The following is a 27463-nucleotide window of genomic DNA, read 5'->3' as shown; positions in this document are numbered from 1 at the left end:
AAAGAAGATGCAGAAAATTCTGCAGATAAGACTGCCATTTGTAGAAGAGTCTAGGTGAGAATGACAAGGTTCAATACTTTAATAAAAACACGTATTTTTTTTAAACCCCAAAGGCATCATCCATCAGGCCTCAATTTATTAGCACTTTCAATTTAAGAAACCAGGAGGGGACCCCCAGTAAGAGATTTATGATAATGCGAGGCACAGATATTTAATGTTATCATCAACTTTTTTTTTTCACAATAACACAAATAAAATGGCCAGGTTTCTTTATGGAGGAGAAGCAGGATAAATGCAGCTGCCATTCCACGTCCAGCTATACTTGGGCTAGGTTGTCCTATATCTGTGATCTAACTGCAGAATGGGCCCAACTCCTACTGCTGACCTTGAGATCAGCCCTTCTGTCCAGCCTTATTGAGCTTGTAGCTCTTAGATACAAACTGACATGGATGGAAGAGATAAGAAAATCTTCCCTCCTAGGCAAAAGGTCACATGATTAAGCAGACATAGGAAAAACCATTTCAGAATGTTCTATTTAAACAGGAGAAAAATAAATAAATAGGAGGGGGACGAGAAGTTGCTGAAATGGGAGGAAGGATTAGATGTCTCAGGAGGCAATAAAATCCATTAAATAGGCATCTATAACTCACGCTGAGATGCTGAGCTGCAGCAAGCTTTCTCCTACCTATCCTTCTGCCTGCCTTCTCATTTGCTTTCCTCGCCAAGTTTATGCCAAGGTCACATGGCTTTGGAGAATCTGAGGCTCACTCATTTAGCTATTAATTTGGGACAGTGTTTAATAAACCCATGTTCCGGAAGGAAGGCCTTATATGCAATTGTGACTGTATTTCTATCACTATAGGTCATGCAGTGCTGAGACCTGAATTAAATAAAGTGCAGACCAAACTCAACCAAAAATACTTTATTTCCCAGTTCATTTTTGTTCTGCAGATCTAGTCTGCCAACACCTTTTCTTGCATTACCGGCACTGTAATCCTTTGTTTCCAGCAAGCAAAAGTAATATTTGCCTTTAAAGGAGCTTGTGAGCTAAACCAGCCTATTTCTATGTACTAAGCCCCAGTGAATCAGAACCTTCTGAGGCATAAATGCTACAGTCAAGATTGGTTCTAGAACAAAGAGCATACACTTTGTTTTTACCTATCAAGTGATCCAGACCCCAAGCACTGCATCCATATGTGGAGATTCCATTTGGCTGAAATGCTTATTTGAAGTCATAATTGACCATAATTTTTTATGCATGTAATAGGTACTTAAAATACAGCTTCCCTTTTAAATATATAAAGGATCTGCATATTACAAAACTTTTTTATATACATTTTATCATTGACAACCTTCATGACAACCCTGTGAAGTAGAGAGGGTGATTATTACTATTGTTGTTGTTATAGTGGCCCATGGAAGTGGCAGAAAGCCTTAAGATTTCCAAGGCAGGGCTCTTTGCATTACTAATGCTTTTCCTTTCAATAATGTGTTTCTTTAATATGGTTATAAATCACAAACTTATGTTCATTGCATTAAAATTATTGAGATTTCCTCTCTACAGAAATTGAAACAATATGAGTACTACCTTGATTAAAATGTTAGTGTGTCAAAGAAAGTTGGAAATATAAATTGCCTTGGAAGATTTCCAATCTAGCATAGACCAAAATAATTATTCTGTTTCTCAAGTTATCAGAAAGTGAATACTATTATCTTAATAGTATGGTCAGTTACTTGAAGAATCACAGGGGAATACATGCTGTCAGCTCTGTTCTCACTTATTAGGTTACAAATGGAACAAAAAAGCAAAAACTGATGACTGAAAGGGGATTGGGCAAAATAAAGATATTTAACATTTTAGGGTATGTGTGGAAGAAAACATACATAATTCTGTTAGGGAATCAAAATACGGAGTTGTAATATGTCCCAAATCTTGCTGTTTTCAAACATAATGCAGTCTCCCCACTGTTGAGAGATTCTTTCAATTTATCCTCAAATATTTCCACCATTATCTTCAGGGTTTATAATTGTTTATGCCACACATAGCAGATAATATTAAAGTTAAACTAGTGGTGGTAGTTTGCCTTCAGGAGGCAACATGCTTAATTAAGCACTATTCAAAAAATAATGCTACTCCAGAGAAGGGAACAATTGGTTAATTAAATAAGAATTGATATGCCAAACTTTTCTATAGTAACACAGGGGTATATTTTCCACCTTTTTGGGAGGATAAGATAGAAGAGTATCTTCCTAAATCTATAATTCTACTCTTCCGGGAAACTGAAAACGTACATTTTTAAGTGCTAAACAAGCTTATCTTGGTTTCTAATTCACCAAGGTGTGAATTAATAAAGACACACTCAAACATGGCCTTTGTTTGGATTCGACACACAAAAGGGTTGCCTTTTCGCAATGGTCAGTGCAACAATGAGTCCAGTTTTTCTGAAGTTCCTAGAAATGGAACTGATATATTGAGCTAGATTATCACTTCTTAGTGCTTTAGGTTTTAGGTCTCAAGGACGATTGGTGGGAGTATCAACAAACATAAACAGAAGGTAACTTCCGGGGGTATTTTGTTCACTGCTATATCCCCAGATTCTAGTCTAGAATACTGAATAAATATACTTCAGAAGTGAAACCTGGGTTTGAATTCTCATTCTTCCTCCTTCTAGCATTGAGACTTTGGATCAATTATCTAAATCACCTCAAAGGCTTGCTAGATGATGAAAAAAGCATGTGTTCCATAAGACCCTGTCTATCAGATACTTATTCTCTTCAGCCTAAAGGGGTCAAATGAAATGAACTTAAAGCTAGATAGTGAAAAGCAGGTACCACTATCATTTCAAGAGGAGACTACTTTGTAGAAGGCATTTTGCCTTAAGGTTTTCTGAGAGATCCTTGATGATTAATGAATGAACTTCCAGAACCCAACTTTGGGAGTCATCTGAAAGCTATTATTTATGTGCTATTGCCCCAACCTGAGTATTTTCAAAGATAAACAATTGAGGCCACTTTTATGTATTTATATCTGAGGATATGAAAATAAAGCGATAAGCTTAAAAGGTACATGTTTTTCAAAACCATTTTGTCCTAGTTTGTTCAGATGAGTGCAAATGTAAACAATCATAAAATATACAATGGTGCTTCTTACCTTCCTTTATTCCTTTAGTCACAGATTCTTTGAGAATCCTATGAATGCCAGAGATTTTCTACCCAGAAAAAAGAGGACACACACACACACAAGCACATGGGCACGTGCATACTGCCAACACACATGTACACACACACATACACACAAGCACATGTGTACTGCCAACACACACAGAAATATTTTTAGGCAACAGAGTATTCACCAGCACCTCCCAAAATTCATCTACGAATAAAGAAGAACCACTGAATTAAATAAGTGCTTTCATTTACATGGGGATAGATGTAAAATATTTACATATATTTAATATTTAATGACTATTTAGATAACTGTTAAATCTTATACAGTACACAATTTCCTCCTCCACTCTGATAACATGAAATTGCCAGTGACCAAGTTCTAGGAAAGGGGTAAACTTGTGTTTTGAGTATCAAAGTGACAGTGTTCTGCAAACCACCATTTACTTGAAGTAGTTTTACAATTTCTATGTGTTTACAGCAGGGTTGAATTTAATATGACAACTTGGCTCAGTGGGTATTGTAGACAATTTCTAGTGGAGCCTGTGTCTTGAAAGATAAAGTGATCAGCCAGGGAGTTCACTCATCTCTTAATCTAACAGTATAAAACTGAATATCTTTCTTTTAACAATCACTAGTCCCTTTATCAGCCAGTGTATGCCTGTCCCAGGGGACGCAGTATTTCATCAAAGGCAGAAACATCACACTTTTGTAGTGGTTACCCTGATCTTTGAGCTTAGTGATTTTTACCATGAGTATATTTTACACTTTAGATAATAGTTTCATAGGGATTACACAGGCATTTAAAAAAATGACAGAGATAATAACAGCTCATGCTTCAAGCTGAGAAGAACATTTGAGAGCAACACTTGGTACAGTATTTGCTAGCCTATGAATTTTACTATTCTAATCGAGCTTTAAAAAAGAAAAAGCAACCAGAAAAAAGATGTTCAGCACCTAAGGAAATGAAATGTCAGGGTTTAAACCAAGTTATGATATGATTTTTTTTTAATGCTCAGGCAATAATAAAAGATTCATACGCAAATTTCTCCACTCAGTAAAGATCATGAATTGCAATAAGTAAAGATATAGGACAACCAAGAGCTCACTTTTTTGTCCTTTGGCAACCTGACACTTCATCCCTCTGAGTGGTTTTCAGCTGGGCAATTATTTTAGCTTTCAATTGCCTTTATTTCTGAACTTAGGTGTGGGGGGCACCCACAAATGGTTAAATTCTCTCTCCAATTACAAAGGTATTGGCATTTGTTGTCGTAGTCCACATTTCAGTTTTGTTTTCTATGCCCTAAGTGAAAAAATGGATGATCTCTCTTTTCTCCTCTGATTTCTGGTTTCGGATCTAGTCCCTTAAGTGTTGAATCTCTGTGGTTTTTAGAAGAGTTATGATATCTTTATTTTGCAGGTTCTCAGACTGTCCTTCCTTAAGTCTGGTATCATGTTACCTTCACCTGTCTCATCCCATCCTCCTTCCCTCCTTTCTCTTCCTTCCTCCCTCCCTCCCTTCCTTCCTTCCTCCCTCCCTTCCTCCCTTCCTCCCTCCTTCCCTCCCTCCCTTCCTCCTTCCCTCCTTCCCTCCCTCCCTTCCTCCCTTCTTTCCTTCCTTCCTTCCTTTCTTCCTTCCTTCCTTCCTTCCTTCCTTCCTTCCTTCCTTCCTTCCTTCCTTCCTTCCTTCCTCCCTTCCTCCCTTCCTTCTGGCAGCAAAGTTAAGGCTCATGGTTGTGACACCACTGAATGTGGCTTGGATGGAAACTGCCTTGGGTAAACTCGGAAAATCTCAGGGACCTTCTTCAGAGCCACAGTAGGAGATGGAGCCTTCTAAACAAAGACGCTGAAGAGAGGGAACTCAGCCTGACTGGGCTGCAGCAGATCGATCAGAAAGCACACTGTCCCGGAGAAGCCTTCATATAAGCTGTATATACTTTCAAGGACTCGAGAACCAGCCTTGAATTCCTCAGTAAATAAAAATTCAGCAAACCTAAAAGAAGAAAATATGAATAGTTTTAACATGAATGTTTTCTACATTATTGGCCTTGGGTTGCTTCTTTCTTCTCTCTGCCAAGTTAAAATTTTAGCATTATTTTCTTTCCAGAATTGTATAATATTTTAAGAAAGACTTTTTCTGTATTAAAAAAACAGAGGATCCATTATGTAATTGTGTGTGTTTCAAAATAAATTATGTTGGCAGGCAAATCCAACTATTTTGAGTGTTTGCAAAGCAAAGCAGTTTAGTATTTTCTGAAGATCTCGTTCCTTCTGCCATCCAATAATTAAAAGTAAAAAGATAGATAAGTAGCCATATTTTTGTTTATTTTGAATAGAAGCAAGCTGATATATGACTGTTCCTTTTAAAAAAAGTAAATATGCTGTTTTACTGCAGCCATATTATTTTGGAGCTCGGTTTCCTTTATATCTGACAGAGAGTAGAGACTGTGAAAATAAAGGGGCAAGATTTTATACATTCTGTGCTTTGGGCAAAAAAAGGAATAAGATGAATGGGAAAAGCCAAGCCACATTTTATAATCATGACATCAAATAGCAAACTCAGCTACAAGATAGATTATTTTTAGGACATCTGCCTTAAAAATAAATCACTGGCCTCTAAATTCTCTGTGAAAGAGATTTTTTCTTTTACCAGTATGTGCAATAAACCTTATTCAAATGAGTAACATTTTTCGTAGTTAACAGCATTTAAAATGCTGTCACCTATATCATCTCTTTACTGACTTGCTCTCCTTGTTCCATCAACAACAAAAATAATCATTGATTCAGAGGCTGGAGCCCATGAGTTAATGAGGCCTGACAGCTGATACCACCATAAATTTAGATGGCTGCTAATACACAGAGGATCTAATGAAGAGTAATTACTTATTTGGTCTTTTAAGGGTTCTTGGAATTACTGATTGCAGCTTAAAATAAATCAGCAGGAAATATACTGCAGTTCTGTTTTCGTACACTTTTTCTATCAACTGTTTTCCTGAATATGCAAAAATTTCTAAATGGAATTCAAAATTTTAAACAGTGGAAAAATGATGCATCTTAAGAGTTAATTCAAAGTTTGTAATTATACAATGAAGCTTTGTGGTATAGCTTCAAGGAGTCTCAACCTTTGTAGTGCTATGGATCATTTGGCAGTCTGGACTTCATCTCATAAAACAAGACTTCAAATGCATAAAATAAAATACACAGGACTCCCAAGGAAATTAATTATATTAAAGCACAGTTAGCAAAGATTTTAAAACCAAATATGTGATATAATAATAATAATAATAATTATATATATATATATATTCTTTATTAAAACATGAAATAACAAGATCTAGGAGTGGGTCTAATAACTGGACATTTCTAAGTAATGATGGGATTCAAATATTTCGCAATATCTGTGATAAGAGTAATATGATCATATGCGAATATCTATGACTTCTATTGGTAATAAGAGTCACAGCTATTGCTAACTCTCTTGTGGCTTATTACCTACATTCAGAATCAAAGGAAATGCTACATTTCAGTCTGAGATGTAATACTTTTCTCAAGTAAATTCCCTGGTGTAGTAGAAAGGAAGAATTTTGGAGTTGCGATACCCAACTCTGATCATTTCATATTATATGACCTTTGGCAATTTTTTAAATCTGACTTTAAAATGGTGAAGTTACAGATTGCATAAAATTATCTGCAAAGATTAAAGATACCATATATTAGGCTCTGAGCTCATAGCGAGCATTCAATAAATGCTAAATTTAATTATTTCACATAAACCTATCATAGCAGAATATTTGTAAAATGGAGACAATTATTCTAACATACTTTAAAAGAAATCTACAGTTAATTTTGCTCTCTCTTCTTCCAACCTTTTTTTCCCCTAATCTTTGATTTATTACATTGTTGAAATTAGTCTGTATTTGGTATCCTACATTGTTTTACTTTAAAAAATATAGCATTTTTTGTGTTTTCCAAAATAATTTCTAAATAATATATAGCAATTTACAAGTACCAGAAATATATAAGAGGAGCAGTTTCACTGTATTCTGGCCTGTATAACATGATACCATATTAAACTTAAAATGATTGCTTCTAAAATCTACCCAATGGTAGAATTCAAACTAACATTTATTTTTCTAAAAAATTGTCAAAATAGAAGTCAGAATGGTAATTATAGAGCTAAAAAAGAATTATAGACACTGACAGCATTACATATCAAAATCTATTATGACCAAAACTAAACCGAGAGGAAAATTCATTGATATGAGTTTTTATTACTATTATTTTTATTAGAAATATAAGTCATTCTAATTAAGCATTTTTTAAAAAACTGTATAAAATAACAGAATAAAGGAGAAAGAACATTGGCTAGTCAAAATAAAGGCAGAAGATAATAAATTAGGGAGCAAAAGAGAAAAAAGGAATTAATAAACAAAACTAAAAGCCGGTTCCTTGAAAGGATTAACAATATAGACAAAATGATGGAGTGTCTTACCAAAAAGGAAAAAAAAACATTAGGAATTCAAAAGGGCATATAATCACAGACATGGGAAATTTAAAATGTTGTTAGAGCTTTACATCAAAAATTTGAAAAACTATATGAGCTTAATGCTTTTATGGGACTAAATTCACTTCTAAAATTAATTCAAGAATAGACAGAAAATCTGAAAAATTAAATAATCATAGAAGAAACTGAAAAAGTTGTCAAATATTTTCCTGCAACCATAAATCCCAATTGTATGATAAAGGAATAATAGGCAATGACCAAATAATGCTTATTCCAGAGAGGTACATATTATTTGACATTATTGTTTTAGGAATTGCCAAATTGAGGGAAATGTCCCCACTTTGGGCCACAGCATATTTAATTTAGAATTATAATAAAGTGTAAATCTTAGTACTCTAAGCAATTAAATGCAATGCCCAAATAATATTCAGATATTACCTGTAAATTTCCATTCTCTACCCGTAAGAGATTTAAGTTGTCTAAATTAAGGCCTTGGACCCAAGAGCCTTATAACTAAGACTCTGTAAGCTAGGACTGGTCTGCCAGAAAAATAAGGGATTGTTCTGACCCTTTTTATCAGGCTTTCTAGGAAATGACAACCTTTGGTAAAATTTATCCCAAAGGTGATATAGCATTAGCCTAGGTAAGAACCAATATGACTTTCTTTCTCTACATTTGGGAAATAAAGTGTCAGGCTACAACCTAAACAGATTAGGGAGCCATGAATCAAAATATGTAACAGAATTCCTAAACAATGAAGTTTCAAATAGAATACTTGAATATGTTAATATTTTTCCTTTTGTTTACAAACACAAATATCATAAAGGATATTTTTGTTCTTTAATGCTGAATATTAGATAAGTTGGCTTGAGAAGGCCTTTCTGAGAAAATGACTTTTGAGTGAAGGCCTGAATGAGGTGAGGAAGCTGGGAGATACATATAGAAAAAGAGTATTACGGTAAAGGGAATCAAAACTCCAAAGGCCTTGAGACAGATTTTACCTGGCATCTGAACAGAATTACGAGGAAGCCACCATGATGGAAAGAACCAAGAGGAAGAAGAGTATGGGATGATATCAGAGAGGCAATTGGTGGCAAAATCCTGTAGGGATTCGTTCAAGGACAGACTTTGGCTTTTAACTCTGAGTCATATGAGAAGTCAGTGGATTATCCTTAACAAAGGTATGTCATAATCTGATATGATATATATCATAAGAAGCAAATTTAAAAGATCATGAAGAATGCCAATATTCTTCTCATAGGGGTACCAGAAGCAGAAGGGAGGGAGAAAATGAGGAATTGAAAACTTATCAGAAGAAATAATAATGAAAAACTTCCCTAACATGGTGAATGAAATAATCACACAAGTCCAGGAAGCTCAGAGAGTCCCAAACAAGATGAACCCAAAGAGACCCACACCAAGACACATCATTATTAAAATGCCGAAGGTTAAAGACAAGACAGAATCTTAAAAGCAGCAAGAAAAAGCCAGTTAGTTACCTACGGGGGAGCTCCCACAAGACTATCAGGTGACTTCTCAACAGAGACTTTACAGGCCAGATGGGACTGGCAGGAAATACTCAAAGTGATGAAAAGCAAGGACCTAAAACCAAGATTACTCTACCCAGCAAAGCTATTAAATAGACTCGAAGGACAGATAAAGAGCTTCCCAGTCAAGAAAAAACTAAAGGAGTTCATCACCACCAAACCAGCACAAGTAATGTTAGAGGGACCTCTTTAAGAAGAAGAAGAAAAGATAAAATGTATGAACAATAAAATGGCAATAGCTACATATCTATCAACAATTATTTTAAATGTAAATGGATTAAATGCTCCAATCAAAAGACATGGAGTGGCTGAATGGATAAGAAAAAAAGATTCTTACATATGCTGCCTATGAGAGACTCACTTCAGATCAAAAGATACACACAGACTATAAGTAAAGGAATGGAAAAAGATATTTCATGAAAATGGAAAACAAACAAACAAACAAACAAAACAAAAGCTGCATAGCAATACTACCACCAGACAAAATAGACTTTAAAGCAAAGGCTATAACAAGAGACAAAGAAGGACTCAGTTATCTACTTCTGAGTATTTATCTGAAGAAACCCAAAGCACTACTTTGAAGGGACATGTACATTCATGTGTTCACTGCAGCACTATTTACAAAAGCCAGGATATAGATGATATCTGCGTGTTCATCAATGGATGAATAGATGAAGAAGAGGTGGTATATATATACAATCAAGTATTACTCAGCCATTAAAAAGGAATGAAATCTTGCCATCTGCAACAACATGGATAGATCTAGAGAATACTACGCTGAGTGGAGTAAGTCAGACATAGAAAGACAAATGCCCCATGATTTCACTTACATGTGGAATCTAAAGAACAAAATAAACAAAATAGAAACAAAATAGATATGGAGAACATTTTGATGGCTGCCAGATTGAAGGGGGGTTGGGGAGATGGATGAATAAGGGGAAGGGACTAATAAGTACAAATTGGTAGTTACAAAATAGTCATGAGGATGGAAAGTATAGCATAAAGAATATAGTCAAAAATATTGTAATAACTATGCATGGTGTCAGATGGGTCCTAGATTTATCAGGGTGATCACTTCATGAGCTATATAAATGTCTAATCACTACAGCTGTAATATAAACATTTCTTAAAAATTAAAAATAAATAAATAAATAAAAGATCATGGTGAAACAGGGAAACATTCTAAATGAAAACAGCTTAAAGGCAAGGATGTTTATTATCCCTTTTATTATTGGGCATTATTATGGAGATTCTGATCCATGCAACAGGAAATGAAAAAGAAAGGTACACAAATGAGAAAAGAAGTACCAAAATTATAATTATTTGCAGATAACATGTGTCTCTATTTAGAAAACCCAATGGAATCTAATGAAAATATAATAGAAACAATAAAAGAGTTCAGTAAGGTGGCCAGATATATCACTATGATATTTATCAAAATTAAGATGCTTATAAGATCTAATGCAGATTTATATAAAAGAAGTATATCTTAGTTTGCTAAATTCTAATAATACATGTTTTAAAAAGCTTTCATAAATATAGTAATAAATGACCTAAAAATATAATAGAGGAAAAGGTTCCACTCAAAAACCTGGAAACATAAAATACATTGGAATAAAATTAATAAGAAACATACAAGATCTTTTTCATAAGGTCAAAACTATATCAAATGATATTTTAAAAATCTAAAATAAAGGGGAAACATACCATGTTCCTGGAAAGAAAATCTCAATATTTTAAAGATGGTAATCTATAAATTCATTGAGATTCCAAATTGCCATAGTTTAAAATTTGAAAAAATTTATTTTGAAATACAATTAGAAGAACAATAGAGAATTGCTAAGAATATCAGAAATAAATAATGAAACATAGAAAGTCCAGAAAAAACCTATATATTTATATAAATTTGGTTTATGATAAAATTAGAATTTCAAATTATTGGGGTAATTGGTCAACAGATGTTATTGGAAAGTTTTGTCTTTTCATTAAAAAAACAAAGATAGATACCCATCTGACATCATTTTTAAATGTCCAACCAATGTACTGTATACTTGAAACTAATAAAATAAAATTTAAAAAAAATAAATATTTTTTAAGAGATGGTGTTTTCCAGGTGATATATTAACCATAAAGGTGGTGAGTTCTCTGTCTTTGCAGGTGTATGAGCAAAGATGCTGAAGAGGGGATTGGAGCATCAGGTGAGCAGTTGGCCTATTTGACCAAGGTTTTAGTATCATTCTGACCTCTTCAACCTCCAACCTGCCAAGTCAGCAAATTGACTGATACTCTGAGCAATGCCTGGACAACACCTGTCCAAGGATGGAAGCATTTTGAGCCCGCAGTCGCTGTCCTGCTCACCTGTGTCTGCAGCTGCCTACATGGCACTCAGGAGGTGCTTAGTGAAGACTTCGTGACTAGCTAACTAGCTGAACAACCTGTTGACCTATATAATCTTCTCTGCAACTTCTTGAGATTTAGCAACCACTTCTAAGAAGTCTTTGAATGAAATATGGCCCCATTTAGAAATGTGAGATAAGTGCTACCATATAAAAGTAAAGTTGGAGCCACCATACCAGATGAACTGTCTTCTAGATCTTGTTCCTTGAAACTTTGGAATGTTTGAACTGGGTAAAACAACCTTTGAACTGGGCCAAACCAACTTTGTTTTGCAAACAGTTATTTGTAAAGCTAACAGAAAAGCAGACATCCTGACCAAAAGGGCTGATATTATACTCTTTTTCTGAAGATAGAATCAGTAACCAGCCATGTACAGCTAAAGAGTAACTTAGCTTGTTGGCTCCAATAGGAATCTCCTTCTTCTATCCATGTAATTACTCCCTTTCTTTTTCTCTTAAAAAACCCTTGCCCTCACCCTGAAATCAAGACACTATTTGGGTTTCTACATGAATCTGTGTTCCTCAAATAGCAATTCTTAATCCCAAATAAACACTTATTGTCTCCCCCCAAAAAGTTCTAAATTAATCAAAGATTTAAAAGTTAAAATAAAATCATCGAAGTTGATGTATATTAATATTTTTATAATCTTAAGAGTATGAAAGGTCTTTTTAAGCAAACATAAAATCCAGAAATCTTTAAAGTTCAGCAACTTTGAGGAGACAAATACTTAAAATTTTGGTCTGGCAAAAAGCCAAAAACTACGTGGAAAAAGAAATGGCAAAGTAGGAAAATATTTACAGTACATATTGACAAAGAGTTACTATCCTCAGTATAAACATAATAGGGAAAAATTGGGCAAACAATAGATATCATGTTAAATGTTCTTACCACAATAAAAAAAATCACAAATATATATACCCTTTGACTCAGAAATTCCACTTCTAGGGATTTATCTTTCAGCTATACCTATACATGTAGAAAATAATATACATACAAAGTTATTCATCGTAGCATTCTTTGTAATATAAAATACTGAAAATAATACAAATATCCCTCTACATGAGACTGGTTAAATAAATTATGGTTCATTCATACAAGGTAATACTATGAAATAATAAAAAGAAAAAAATGCAGTGATGTACTTACTGATTGAAGGTGATCACTAAAACAGCAAGGTACTATCATTTGTATAAAAACAAAAAGGGATACAATTTTATATATACGCTTATTGTATATATACACAGAATATCTCTGAGAAGATAACTAAAAAACTGGTAAATTGGTCGTCTCTTGGGAAGTAAACTAAATTGCTTAGAGTGCACAGTTGATGTATTCCTTTTCAGACTTTTTAAACTATGTAACTCTATTACCTATTCAGAACATTAGCTAAACATTTAGAAAAAAAATCCATGTGAAGAATAGCTGACCTTTGGGCTCGGTAGATGTATTTAGAGTTTCCTGTGAGTCTGTATAGCAGCAGGAAGACATAGGCACTGCCAGCTACACCGTGGCAAATCCCTGGCCCCTTCTTTAGCAGGCCCTTCTGCCATGTGAGTTCCCCACACCGGATACATGTGTCCAGGTACTGTGGTTTCTTGGAAACCAGATAAGCTTTGGCAAACAGATAGGCAATTCCTGTGAAAACATCAAAAAATACTAGAGGTGACTTTTGGGGCTTAATACTATAGAACAGAACTTCTCAAGCTATAAAAGGCTTACAAATCAACAACATGTTGATTATTAGAATATCCATTCTAATCTGGTAGGTCGGAAGTAGGGCCTGAGACACCACATTTCTAACAAGTGTCCTGCTGGGGACCACATTTTGAATAGCAAGGCTATAGAATCTTCTACAAGGGAGTCTTATTTTACCTGTGAGATTTAATTTAAGTTCTTTGAATTGTACTGTGGTGTTGGCTCCTGGAGAAAGAACAATAAGTACATAGACTGATAAAATCCGTAATTTACAAACAAGTTAATATTTAATGATACATACTCTGGTAAGCATTATGCATACCTGGCTATTTGGAATGGCTAAATGTTTATACAGTTTGCCCATTCTCTCTCCCCAGAGGCCTAGAATTTATAATGTTAAATTACTTATAAGTATATACCTTTTCTTAAGAGCAAAACTGGGAGTCCTGTCAAAAACAACAATGATCCCAAATGACGTGGCCAAGACTTCTACTACAGATGTGAAGTTTTCCCCAACTTGATTGTTCCAAGAAAAGACATTTCCTTCAAAACTTCTCAACAAAGGCAATTGAAATTACAAAAGCAGGAACAGAAACAAGAGAAGCAACCACTATTAATAGAATAATTTCCCCCAAGTTCCAGGTGCTCATATTCAGAGAGATTAGTAACCTAAGATCACTCTCTCTCTGGTATGGTTTACCTTTCTCCTATATAAAGTAAGACTGCAACGTAGTAGAATCTTGACTAGCTTATACATCAGGGTTCTCTCTACCTTTCCTTGTCTTTGACTAGGCTCTTTTACAACTGTATAGAGATAGGAATTACTGTGTAGAAAACTAACAGTAATGTAAAGAATTCCTGACCCTAGAAACTCAGTCTCTTATCTGTTGAATTGACTTTACTTCGCCTTTGTGGAAGCAGCCAGTTTTGCATTTATTAAGCAAATTCATGTCAGCATTCCTAATTGCCTGTAAATAGTCTGCTCTTTGGATTGTTTTTTGAGCCAGTTTTAACACCTTTATGGTTACCTCATTAACTGAGCAAATAAAATCATGAGCAAACATTTATTTTATATTTGTATGGGAGTAATGACTATTCTTTCAAATTTATCCTTTAACATTTCCTATAATTAACACTTACATAACAGGCTCTTCTCAGCCATTCCTTTCCAGTCAACCACTGACAATGGTCACTTACAGCATTGTCCTTCTTCAGCTTCAGGAACAAAGTGCCTCCCACAAACAAAAGAATGATTTTTTTAAAAAAATTGAACTTATTTAATCCATTCACTTGAAGTGTTCATTAGTTATCTACTGTGTGCAGAGTCCTAGACAGGACTAACTTCATGGGCATGTGACCTATACAGTGTCACAAGAGACTCCAAAGTGCCTGATGCTGAATTTAATGCTTTGCTGTTGCCATCTTGAAATCCTTAATCATTTTTTTAAAAGGGGAGGTACATTTTCATTTTGTACTGGGCTCCCCAAATTATGTAGTGAGTCCTGGATTTGGGTGATAAAAAATAAGTGCTAAGCATGATTCCTGCCCTTCAGGAAGGCATGTCTAGAAAGGGAGAGAAGAAAATGTACATGTGACTGACATATTAGGACATGTAATTAGCTCATGATGCTGTTGAGGCACAAAATGAATGGTGCTGTCAATAGTACTAGAGGGATCAGAAAAAGGGAAGTTCTCCGAGGGAGAGTCAGGTGAAGTAGGATTTCTCTAGGACTTTGTAGGGTGCATAGGAAACTCCAGGCCAAAGGTGAGGTAGAGAGAACATTCTAGGCATCAAAATCAGCAGAGGCAAAGGTTCACAGCCAGGACAAATGAAGTGCATGAAGACCAGTATGACAGTGTTCTAACCAACAAGATAGTGGGGTAGATTGGGTTCACATTATGGATGGTTTTACAAGTCCAGTTAGGCAGCTTGGACTACACTCTGTGAATTAACAGAGAACCAGTGAGAGAGTTTTTGTTGCAGATTGATTGGTTTTTAGTTTTAATGATGTGATTAGTATTATAAACAAAATGCCCAATTCCACAGTGGTACCAAGAGAGACCTAAAGAAGGGCAACGGGGTAGCTATGAGCTGATTGTGTTGGCAGAAAGATGGGTTAATGAAAGAGACAGCAAACAGGATTTGGTGGATGTTTAGATATTCATTGAGCACCTACTATATGCCACGCACAGTAATGCTAAGGTTTTAGAAAGCCCCAGCCTTCAGTGTTTACAACCTAACTGGAGGACTTAATTAGGTTAAGTGAGGGGAAACAGAGGTGCTGCGGAAGTACACAGGAAGGCTCCTAAACTATACTTGGAGGTAGGAGAGGCCCAGGAAGGGGAGTGATACCTTCTATGTAACCTGAGTACCAAAGGATGAGTAGGAATTGGCTAGGCAAACTAAAACCCCTTGGTGCTCTGCCAGATCCCCTTTACCTTGCTAGCAGGTGCCCCATCTCCCAGTTTCTATGGCCTGGCTGCTAACAAAGCTCATATTTACTCTAATTTGCACTCAGCCTCCACTCCCCAGCAGACTTTAGCCAATGACTGACTGACACATGTACAAATCATCAGCCCCTGCCTCAGGACAAACAAACTCTGAGGTGAAATTTGTGACTCTTAACTTCCCCTCGGAATCCAGGTGAAGCTAGTCTTCAAGTGAGATACAGAAAACCCCTTATGACCCAGAAACTACTCTATTCTGCCACTTCTCCATTCCCTACTTAAAGCTTTTCACTTAAATAAACCAAACCACCTGCACTTCCTCTTCCTTTGCTATGTGGTTCCATGCATCTGACTGACTTTTCTTGGGATGAACATCCCTCCTTTTTTGGCCTGGCCAATTCATCTCAGGCATCACTTCCTCCAGGAACCCTTCCTTGAACCTGGAGGAGCACCAGGAATCCATCCTCTGAGCTCTCATTGCTCCCTGTACAAACCTTAGCTCTTAAACAATATCATATTAAAGTTATCCGTATACATGTCTGCTTCCCTTAGTATAGTTCAAACGTCCCAAGGGCAGGACCTCCATCTTGTTCATTTTTGTTCCTCTAGTCTGTGGCACAGTGTTTGACACATAGCAAGGGCTTTGCACATGTCTACTGACCTTGTAATGTCTAATTTCTCACCCAAACACAGGCCGACACTGAAGTGAAGATGAGAGATGTAGAAGGTTTGAGATGGTATAATTACTATACCAGACCATTAGCCCCAGGCAGCTAATAAGTATTGATCCTAGGGTTCTGGTCAGAGAGAAAGGGCTTCTTCCTGCAACCTGGATCACATAATGGTACATGCAAGGGGCCTTGAAAAACTTCTAAACCTATTTTCTCCTAACTGGACCTAATGAAATCCACAATAAGACTACTTAATCTAAAAGAAGGAATATTGGATTTCTTTCCTTTTGATGGGAACTGTGATTTTGTCATGGGAACAGTCATTACAGTGCATTGATAAGAATATGGAGCCAGCAACAATATATCTTTGCCAAGTACAACTGGGGAAAGGAATTATTACTTAAATACAGTTTGAGAGACTAAATTTCTGAAAACTTGCAGTCTAGCAGAGGCTTGGACAGCCAGACTTGGCACATATAATTTTAACATAGGAGAATCACCAGCCAGGTCCATTCCGGGATCCGTTATTTCATGAAGGCATGCATTACACAGTGTGCATTGCAGTACAAAGCTTAGTGACCAATGACTGTTGCACTGCATAAGCCTTTGTTGCTCTCTATTCAGTCACCTACCCAGGAGCCCTTGTGAAATTTTTTTTAAAAAAACAGCCACACCTGTGTTTCACACAGAATAAAAGAAATGTACTCTTAAGTGTCACCACAGTGATAATGTAACATAATGCAATCTAGAGTTTATTTTAGCCACAACATTTGTTTTAGTGATTTTGTGAATGACTTTTGTCCTGTATTTCAGAATCATTAAGGCAATGAATCAGTCACATGAATCTGCCTGCTATACTTTATTGCATTTAGTGAGAAAAACTATATGCCATACTGGGGATTTATAAATGTGGGTGTCTGCAAATCTTTGGGGACATACCCCTCAGGGATGGCAAGAGTCCACAGGATAAAAGTGGTCTGTGGTGTAAAAAAGATTGAGTTTCACTTCTCCATCTCAATGTGCTCATTTAACAAATGAAGAAACAAAGGCACAAAATTAACAAAGTAGTTTTTCAAGGTCATTTAGCTGGTTAACATTGGGGCTACAATTAAAACCCAGAGTTATTAACTTAGAGTCAAGAACTATTTCTACACTGCAGAAATGATAACCAAGGCTGTCATATGTAGAGGTGGGGTGAATAAAAATCAACTGGAAACAATTATTTATAGGGGGAAATAAGGTATCATTGATGAAGTTTCACATTGTGGATTATCTCTGGCAGGTTTTTAATCACAGAATCAGTCTGCTGCCCTGATCATCTGCACTGTTCATAAATCTACTCTCAAAAAATATTTTCCTTAAACAAGTGAAAATTATTTTTCTAGGTCATGTCCTGTTTTAGAATTTTTGGAGAGTTTACTGTTGCAAATTTTAGAGAAATCTTGATGGTCTTTGACCTGTACTTATTAGATTTATAATTACTCTTGATACTGTTTTTGGCACATCTCTTAAAAGGAAGACTAATATCCTTGAGTTGGGAGTGAGAGTTGGCAGAAATAATGGGCTCCATTTGGTTCTTCATTTGTGAATTGGTTTATTTTTGGTAGTCTAGGGAATGTAGGGGTTGAATGATTTTATTTTGCAATATATGTTTAATCTTAACAAGATATTTAACATGAATGATACATGAAGATAAATAAAGTCTCCAAGGTGATGAATTCTATGCTGCACTGTTATGGTACACAATTTATGAAGGCAGATGGAAGATGGGGTACAAAAAGGATAGAATAAGTGCCCCTTAAGATACCCACATCAATTAATTGAGCCACTTGTTTTAGTAGATTATCTTCCATTTCTTTATAAGGCTTTTACAAGCACAACTGAGTCCTTTTAAAATATTTTGTATTTAACTTGGGACAACTCCAAAATTCAAGGATCCTGGGGAGCTTGGAGGGTATCCAGAGTCCATCACTGAAAATGATTAAAAAGAATGAGAAATGGGATTGTTGATCATGATATAAAGAGCTATCATTTCCAGAATAGTAAATAGCTGTTATTTTTCTCCAAAAATTTCAAAGCAAGAGGAAATGAGCTCAAATTATAACTGGCAGAATTAGCATGGATATAATGCATAATGCCCTGGCACTGGTACAAACACACACAGGATCCTTTGAAGTCCCTTCCTTAGGTAAAAGTGGCAGGCAGAGAAAATATGGCTAGTAAATTAAGACTTGTATTAATCATCAATTCAAACTGTACCAAGGAAAAAAATGAAATCACAGTTGGAAAAAAGAACATTAATTAGGTAAGGAGGGGGAAGGAAGTAATAAAAATCAGGCAATGAACTAAAGAGAAATCAAATATATTTTATAGCTGTGCTTGTGGTATTGAGGCATAGCCCTGAAAGTTAAATCCACTCCTAAATCAAAAATTTTGCGTTATTTTGGTATTTTAAAATTCTCCCCTGTCCCTTTGACCAAAATTAATTGATTTATTTAAATTTAAAGTATTTTTAATTGTCTCTTCTCCAAAGGCCTAATTAGCAGTGTAATGAAATTTAAACAAAAAGGAAAGATAGGGTCTGATAAGTTTCTAGACTCAGTTCCAGAGAGTACACTGCAGATGTTTTCTCAATTCTCTACTTTGTTAATTAGACAATGATGGAAATCCTCATTCGAAGCATTCTAGAACACTCTGGATCTTGTTAAAATACATATTAGGATACAGTAGGTTGGGGTAGGGCCGGAGATTTTGGATTTCTAACAAGCTCCCAGGCTTCTCATGCTACTAATCCAGGGACCACATTTTCAAATGCCAGGCTTCAGATCTGTTCCATCCAGTGTAGTTACAGATCCCTTACAATGTGGCTAGTCTGAATTGAAATGGAACTTACATATAAAATACCTACTATATTTCAAAGACTTAAGATTAAAAAAAGTAAAATACTTCAATTTTTAAATTGGTTGCATGTTGAAATAATATTCGGGGTATACTGGTCTATATATTATTCAAATTAATTTCACTTGCTTCTTTTTACATTTTTAATAGGCTACTCAATACTTAATTTCATAAATGGCTCATATTATATTTTACTGGACAGTGCTAGTTTAATTCACAAATAGATGTAGATCATATATTTTTAAAAATACAGGATCATTTTTAGAGCTTCTTTCTAGATCAAGAACTTTTTTGGCTTTCAAGTTTCATCTTGACCCTTTTCATCTCATGTAGTAATGGCATAAGATGAGAAATACCCTCACTTCTCAGAAGAGGCTAAGCCTGATGAAAGGTAATGTTTTCAGATAATAGTGAGTATGAGACCTGGGGCACCGTGGCACCAGTGCACCAGCTCGTTCTCTCTCTCGATGGCCTCGCCGAGCTCAGGTGGCCAGTTGCAGTTCTGTTCCTGCTCCATGAGGAAGTCCACACTCTGCCATACCAGCTCCTGATCTGAGGGCTTGAGGTGCTCATGGTAAGAAAGAAGCATCTGGAGAATGGAAGACAGGCCATGAGCTGCTCCTATCAACAAACAAAGCACAATAATTTACATAATTGAGAAAGGAAGTTTAACTAAGTGAAAAGATAATCATAGTATAAATAAAAAGAATGGCAATCGTACTTTCAAGCACACATGGTGATATAATAATTGAGTTGCCTAAGAACTCGGCTTCTTGGGAACATAGCTTAGAGCAGAGGTCAGCAAACTACAGCCTACAGACCAAATCTGGCTCATCTTCTGTTTTTGTAAACAAAGTTTTATTGAAACACAAGACCATATGGCCCACAAAGCCTAAAATATGTATTGTCTATATATTTATAGAAAACAGTTCAGTAACCAACCTGTTTTAGAGAAAATATTTTTTAAAAAACTTTATAATTAACATAGTGATGTTTTTTATGAAAATGCTCCTAAAGTGCTTGATAAGAATTTGTTCTTAGTATCCTAGGCATTCATTCATTCGCCACATAAGAATTAAGCACCTACCATGTGCCAGACACTGTCGCCGGTAAAGATAGATCAGTAAACAAAACAGATGAAATCCCTTCTTTATTGATCGAAGCAGGGAGTTGGGGAACAAATACCACAGCTTCCTTACTCCTTGGGTGGGACAATTCTGAGGCATGTTCTTCTATATAGTCTCTAAGAGTCTCCAGTGGAACTGAACCTCAGTTATCCACATTTGCTCATTACTATATCCTCTAGTAACTTGTCTACCCTGTCTGACTTCCTCATTCTTCTATCGACACTTCCTGGGATCAGCTCCCAAAGAAACCATTTACATCCAAATCCTTGTCTCAAGGTCTGATTCTAGGGAAACTTAGACAGGAATTTAAAGGTTCTTTGAAAAAACTCTCAGAGAACTGCTAGTCTATAAGCTCACTGTTCATCAGCCATTCATTCATTCATTTGGGTACCCTCATTATGTGTGGAGTCTTGGTAACAGTCCAGGAATCATAAAGATAAATGAGAGAAAGTCGTTATCCTGAAGTTGCACAGAGTCTGCTATGGTGGGCAGACAGGTATGTCACTAATTATAGTGCGATGTGATAAGGGCTCCAATAGAAGAATGACAGGACCCAATTTTGCTTCAGGGCAAAACTTGAACCATGTAAATGTTTCCTCAGAGAGGGTTCAATAAACTCATTTTCTAAAAGCACAAAGTTTCTCAATAGAGTTAATGATGTTTGAACAGAGTCTTGAAGTCTGGGTATAAATATTACAGATAGATGAAGGGTTTGGGGGAATCCAGGCATTCTAGGCAAAAGGAACAGGCACAATGGTTACACAGATATGAGAACGCTTTGCTTGTAGAAGACTATGCTGGACAGAACCAGGGAAGGGAGAGATAAAGCTTGAGTTTGGAGGAGGAGGCAGATGATCTACGAAGGGCCTTGTAAGTCATGTTCAGGGGTAAGGGCTCAAAAGGGGAGTAATTAATTTTCACTTTATATGCCTCATAGCTCAAAAGCCACCACTGTTATTAAGTAGCCTTTTATTAATCCGCTAATATTAAAAATTTGAAAGTGTTAGTGGCTGAATCCTGTTTCCCTGTGCAGGGGCAGTATAAGCTATAAACATGTACACAGTTCACAAACTCAGCAAAATAAGGCCAATGAACTCACAATCTAGAATATGGATTTTAGTCTTAAGTGAAAACTTTCCAGTCTTTAGTAAATGCTGATATCAGAGACTCCCTTCATCCTACAGGCCTCTGCCAACACCTTCACTCACCCAAGTATTCGGTTCCATAGTAAGAATACATCAGGGGGAATGGTTTCCTCTTTTTCATGGCATACTGCTTCCCGGAGTCCAGAATCGCCTGGCAAATTGATTTGATCTGTGCTGGGGTCAGCACCTGAATAAGGAAATCAGGAAGCAGAATTCAAATCAGGATCTTCTTTTTTCCTCAAACAATGGATTTTCTTGCTTAAAATGTCCATCAGCATGTCCCCCAAATCCTTTTCCTAGGTGTAAATAAGCTTAGCCAACTTTAACGTTTTTTTAAACCAGCGATTCTCTCTCTGTTGTTGTTTATCAATCCCTTTCAGAAAATTTGCTGTTTTGGATGGAAAAGGCACACCTTTACTGCTATAGCCTTTTTTAAAAAATGCAAAGACCACCTTACAGTTGTTATATCATTAATCTTTGTCAGGGGATCAAGAAATTGCTCAGAAAAGAACAAGGTCTGATCCTAAGAGATCATGCTTAACAAAGCTGTTACTCCTGGTATACAGTGCTGGTCTGGCCCAAACAATGGACCTTCAATTTGTGTCACTCAGACAATGCTTATAAAGCCACAATTCTATGACGGACTGCTGTATGACTGACTCACTTTCCCTGAATGGAACCAAAGTCCAATAAGTACCAAGGCAAAATAACTTTTAATATCAAAATGACTTTGAATAGAGAATGGCTAAAATGTAATGATTTGCAATTGTCAATATTTTATTCAATCTACCCACAGTCATTTTTTGGACTATAGAGATTAAAATGTTCTGAAGCCTACAAAGCATCATTAAGTTTATTAGGATTCTGCTCAGGTTTGCAATGTTTTCTGCCTCCCACTCTTCCTCTGGGCAGATTAATGTTCCCTTTGGCACACTCCTGTTATCACCATGACTTCTTGGTGCAGCACTTACCACCTGATATGTCATGTCTCTCTCTACTAGACGATCAGTTATTTAAGGGCAAAGACTGTGGCGTCTCATCATTTTGGTATCCTTGGTTCCTAACACAGAACCTGAGAGAGCCTTTGGTAACTAATGGGTGAGTAAATAAGTGCCAGGTTTACTGGCATGAAGAGAGAGCCCTCTCTCCCTTCTTTCCTTTATTCCCTAACCTCACTCCCTCCATCCTTTTTTCCCTTCCTTCTATGATCATCTCCTAAGCCCCTACTATATGCCAGGAAAGTCTGTGGTACTGGAGATATGACAGTGAACGAGATAGACAAGACCTCTGCTCTCATGAAGTCAATCTTCCAAAATGGAAGATTTGTACAAGAAAAGTACTAGTCAGAGTAAACACACACACACACACACACACACACACACACACACACTCTCTCTCTCTCTCTCTCTCTCTCTCTCTCTCTCTCTCTCTAAAGTTAACCTAAAGTTCAGCCTTCTCCTGATTGAATGAATCTGGGATCAAAGAAAAAAATTCAATGGACTGTGGCCTCTCTCCTAAGACATCAACTCTCTTCTACCTGATATCTGCCATTAGACTCACCAATCCCTTTTGAAATAAAGTACAAACAACTTCTTAACTCATAACATGCTCCTCTGATTTACCCAACATTAGGAAGGAAAAATAGGTTTTAGTCTCCTCAAATCTAGCATTTAATATGGAAAAATAATTACAGAAAGAAGCTGTTCATTAATTCTGTCAACATTTACTGAGCTAATGTTCCAATAAGGCCATATACGAGGTATTGTGTGGGAAATTCTACAAAGCCTGGGACACATTTTCTTCCCTACCAGGAACTTATTATCCAGCACTGGAAATGAGACATAGACAAAAGTCTACGATAGAGCAATTAAAGTTCATGAGTCTAGGGGTGGAAAGAAACAGTAATGCAGAGTACGGCATATAGACAATGAAGCACTGCTCAGCTTTATTAAGACTTTACTATCTCCTTGGTTTCTCTGGTTGCTCAGAAACAATTAGGTCATGGCTATTGACTTAACTTTTCCTTTTATTAGCTATTTTGTCTCTTGAGTTTACTCCTTTCTACCTAAAATTCCCAAACGCCCTACCTTCTCATGTATTCCCACCATCATTTCAAGGCTCAACCTTAAGTCTTTCCTTAGCTGAGTAGCCAATTTCTCCTAAATAATTTTCTACTCCCCATCTATTCAAACTGCTACCAAAATGTTCATTTGCTATTAAAAACATCTCACTCTTTGTACTTTTATCAGTACCAACTGATCTTACGTTTAGTCTTATTCATGCCATTTATTTAATATCTGGCATCATCAGTCTCAGATCAACCCCTCCATCCTGGCTCACTCCCAGAAACCTGCTAAGAGCCTTGAAGGGCATGGACATAATAGGGATCTAATCTGGTCTCATCCCTATTCTCTTAGGAATATATCTGGCTCTTCTACTGAACTTATGTCCTGTCTGCCAATATTGGTCTTGAATCCATGTGACAAAGGCGGTTTTTGTGATAGGAAAAAGACACTGAATTTTTAGGAGATGTACTCATTTGAATTTGAATTACTAAAATTCTCCCTACTTTACTCCTGTACCAATAATTGAAAATCCGCTTGTTCTTTCCTCAGTTGAACATTTATTCATACAACCCCCACCCGTGTGTGTGTGTGTGTGTGTATTTTCACCTGCTTGGTTTTAACCCCCTCCAAAAAATCAACTTAGGTTACATGTGGTGCACTCTCCCATTCTTTCCATCACCAATGCACACCTCAGAATAGAGAACAAGTTAATAAAATATTTCAAAACCTCCACAGTCATGCATCATGTCTGGGTGGTTTCCTCTTATCTCTCAGAAACACTGTGAAAAACAAAGAGAAACCATGCTTGTTTGGCTGGATAAAGACCAGTGATGCATGCAGTTCTTTATCTCTGAGAACAGACAAGACCTACCCTTGGGTTTACTGATCAGTAAATTAAAAAAAAATAGTGCTCATTAAAAGTGTGTAGAGGGGAACACTGAAGAAGAGAGTGCTCTTTTTTTCCCTCTAAACAAACAGTACTGAAAGAAGAAAGATGAGCTGCAAGGGGAGGGACCTGTTCTTGTTCTCTCATTTGTCTGCTTTCTCAGACACCACTCCATCCCTGGTCCCAGCACACAGGACCACATGAATGAGCATAAATACCACCTCCAGGAAAATGGACCCCATGCTTCTGAAATAGTCTGAGGTCTTAGGAATAGGGAAATGGCATTGCCAGTGGGAGAAAAGGGAGACTTGGGATGGCAGGGAGGGGCTTCTAGGCCTTTATCTAAACAAACCCAAATTCTCTCTCCTGTATTTGGAGCACACAAGGCCTATACATGTGCTGGTAATTTGGATGGATTCAGTTCTTTAAAAACTTTTTCTTTTATATTGAATTTAAAAAAATTATTTTAAAACATACAAAGTAAGTCTGGTGGTTTGGTTTAAGAGTTTCATTAGTTTAACTGATTCCCTTTACTGATCATCAAATAGAGGAGCTTCTTGTGAAATATTCCTGTTGGGCTGGGATCTGAATATGAAGAGACAAAAGCGCAATGAAGCCCATGCTATGTTTCTTGGACCTACCTGAAGGTTGTGCTCTGACTGAACCACTTTCATGTTGAGGAGAGATGACTTTTGTTAAAGAAATGAATGAAATGGACCAAGCCACAGAAAGCCTGCCTCACTGCAGACCCTTTTCCAGGGCACATGTCCAGCCCACAGGTACTGTGAAGTGCCAGTCTTTGCTAGCTATATATCAACCATGGCCAGCATTATCAAGCAATAGTCCAAAATGCCCTGAGTATGTGACTGTCTATCTACATGGAATGAAGAAAGTCACTCTAATATCACGGCAAACACATGTGTAACAGAGTACGAATCTGATTATCAACTTAGGTGTTTTCCTCCAGCAATTTATTTCACCCCAACCCTTTGTCCCACCATTCTGATGGTAGATAGGCTTCTGCTCAGAGAGAAAAGAAACAAACCATCTGACTACCAATTAACACCAAAATGGCTTTTGATACCCATGGACTTTAAGGGAAAGGGCTTTTGAGTTGTTAGAACCTGATTATTTTAGTACTTAAAGTTGATACCATAAACAACAGACTTGAAGGATATGTAGAGTCAGCATGGAGCTAAAAGCTGTTCAAGGTAGAGAGCTGACATGAAAAAGAAACCAGGAAGTTAAAAGTCAGTGTGGAGTTCCTGCTACACCCTCTTGTGTCAAGCTTTAGAAGAGATGCTATAACCACCCTAAGGTAAGTTAGGGGGTCAATAGGTAGTTAGGATGTATGCCCCCCTCCACCTGGAATTTGGGGAGATGGTAGTCTCAAAGATGTGTCCCCTGCCTCTGGGTAAGGGGCCAGTAAAAGAGATACCATGAGATGGCATGTCCCATGAAAGAGCCAGAGAGAAAAAGTTTCCTGTGGGTACCATGGTAGACCGGAAAAACAGCCTATCCCCCAAAGTAAATGTATTTGAAAATAATTACCAGTTTAAATAATTTCAAGTTAAAAAGTTAAGGAAACTTTTTGCACAAAGTCAATATTCACAATTGGTTAGATTTTTACTTTTGATGTCTCTTTGGGGTTGTGGTTCATTTGGGACCCACTAGGTTATAGGCAAGAATTGGACCTTCAGAAAATCTCTGGAGCGGGTCAAGAGTTCAGGTATTGAGAAGACAAAAACTCAGGGGCACTGCTTTGAAGGATAAAAAGCTTAAAGAGACAAGGTGGGACTAAGGGAAAGCTTTTAAGCAGGGAACAGATCTTGATGAACTGAACAATTCATATTATGTGCAAAGCCTATGCTAAGCACTTTGATAAAAGATGTAATCTTAATAGTAGACTAAATTAACGTCTGGACTATTTAAATAATGACACATTCGGCATTTTCTTAAATTCTAAAAGTCATGATATATAGGTGGAAGGTGGAGGGAGTGAATATTAGGGGCTTCACAGAAGGAGGGAGATGCGAGCTATGCTTTAAAGGACAAGTGGGAAGTGGATAAATTTAAGGAGGGGAGAGAAGACATTTTAAGCTGTGAGAGGATGGGGGAAACCCTGTAAATTGGGACAATGTTTCTCAAACTGCAATGTGCACACAAATCACCTCGTTAAAATGAAGATCCTGAATCAGTAGATCTTGGGTGGGGCCAGGATTCTACATTTCTAACAAGCTGCCAGGTGATTTTACTGCTGCTGGTTCATGCAACACTCTTGAAGTAGAAAGGGGTTATGGGAACAGAGAGGATGGTTGCAGCAGAGAATTTTTCCTGGGAAGGGTGAGAAACTAGACTGAAAGAACTACAGGAAGTTCTCATAGACACTCAAGGAAGCAAGAGGGAGTACCAGGCAAGAACATTGCACATTATAATTTAAATGATCAGATTACCCAGAAAAGAAAAGCAGCAACAATAGGAAATTCTCTTCCAATGTGCTATCTAGGAAAAACGTGTCCTAATTTCCAACTTTCAGTAGAGAGCTCTCTTAGCCAATGTGGCCAGGTTTGTTTTCTTAATTAGTCTCCAAATGGGACATGTGTGCTGGTGTAGAATGAGCAAGTCCCTTCCATCTGGTTTTCCTGAAGCTCCCTGACCATGATTATGCTGGGTGATAACGAATGGGAGGCGAGTGGCTCTAGTAATGACTATGTTCCAGCCATTAAAGGGATTCAGCAGGGAATTTCAGTTATTTGGTCTCAGCTACCATTTGAAAGTTGTTTCTTTTCCCTTCTCATGTCAGGAAACACAAGCCAAGAAAACAACAGAAATCAGGAAAGTGAAACAGGTTTTACCCCATTCTTGCAGGCTGACTGCTGGCTTTACAGATTTGTTACAAGTACCTAGTAATCCA

The 27463-nt window shown here is 36.8% G+C and overlaps 1 protein-coding gene across 1 annotated transcript in view; it reads right to left on the bottom strand.

The window, feature by feature from the left end:
- Nucleotides 1–4801: 4801 nt before the first annotated feature.
- The window catches only part of LANCL3 (LanC like 3), an 83729-nt gene continuing 61067 nt past the window's right edge, over nt 4802–27463 (bottom strand). The window contains exons 2-5 of the mRNA XM_016132734.2: nt 21661–21784; nt 19749–19946; nt 13041–13248; nt 4802–5158 (exon numbers count right to left, since the gene is read on the bottom strand). Coding sequence (XP_015988220.2) covers nt 4999–5158; nt 13041–13248; nt 19749–19946; nt 21661–21784 — 690 coding nt within the window. The 3' untranslated portion in view covers nt 4802–4998. The remainder of the gene's footprint in view (nt 5159–13040; nt 13249–19748; nt 19947–21660; nt 21785–27463) is intronic.

This window comes from Rousettus aegyptiacus, unplaced genomic scaffold, assembly GCF_014176215.1.
Source record: "Rousettus aegyptiacus isolate mRouAeg1 unplaced genomic scaffold, mRouAeg1.p scaffold_m13_p_9, whole genome shotgun sequence".
NCBI lineage: Eukaryota > Metazoa > Chordata > Mammalia > Chiroptera > Pteropodidae > Rousettus > Rousettus aegyptiacus.
This window is presented reverse-complemented; position numbering and strand designations above follow the sequence as displayed.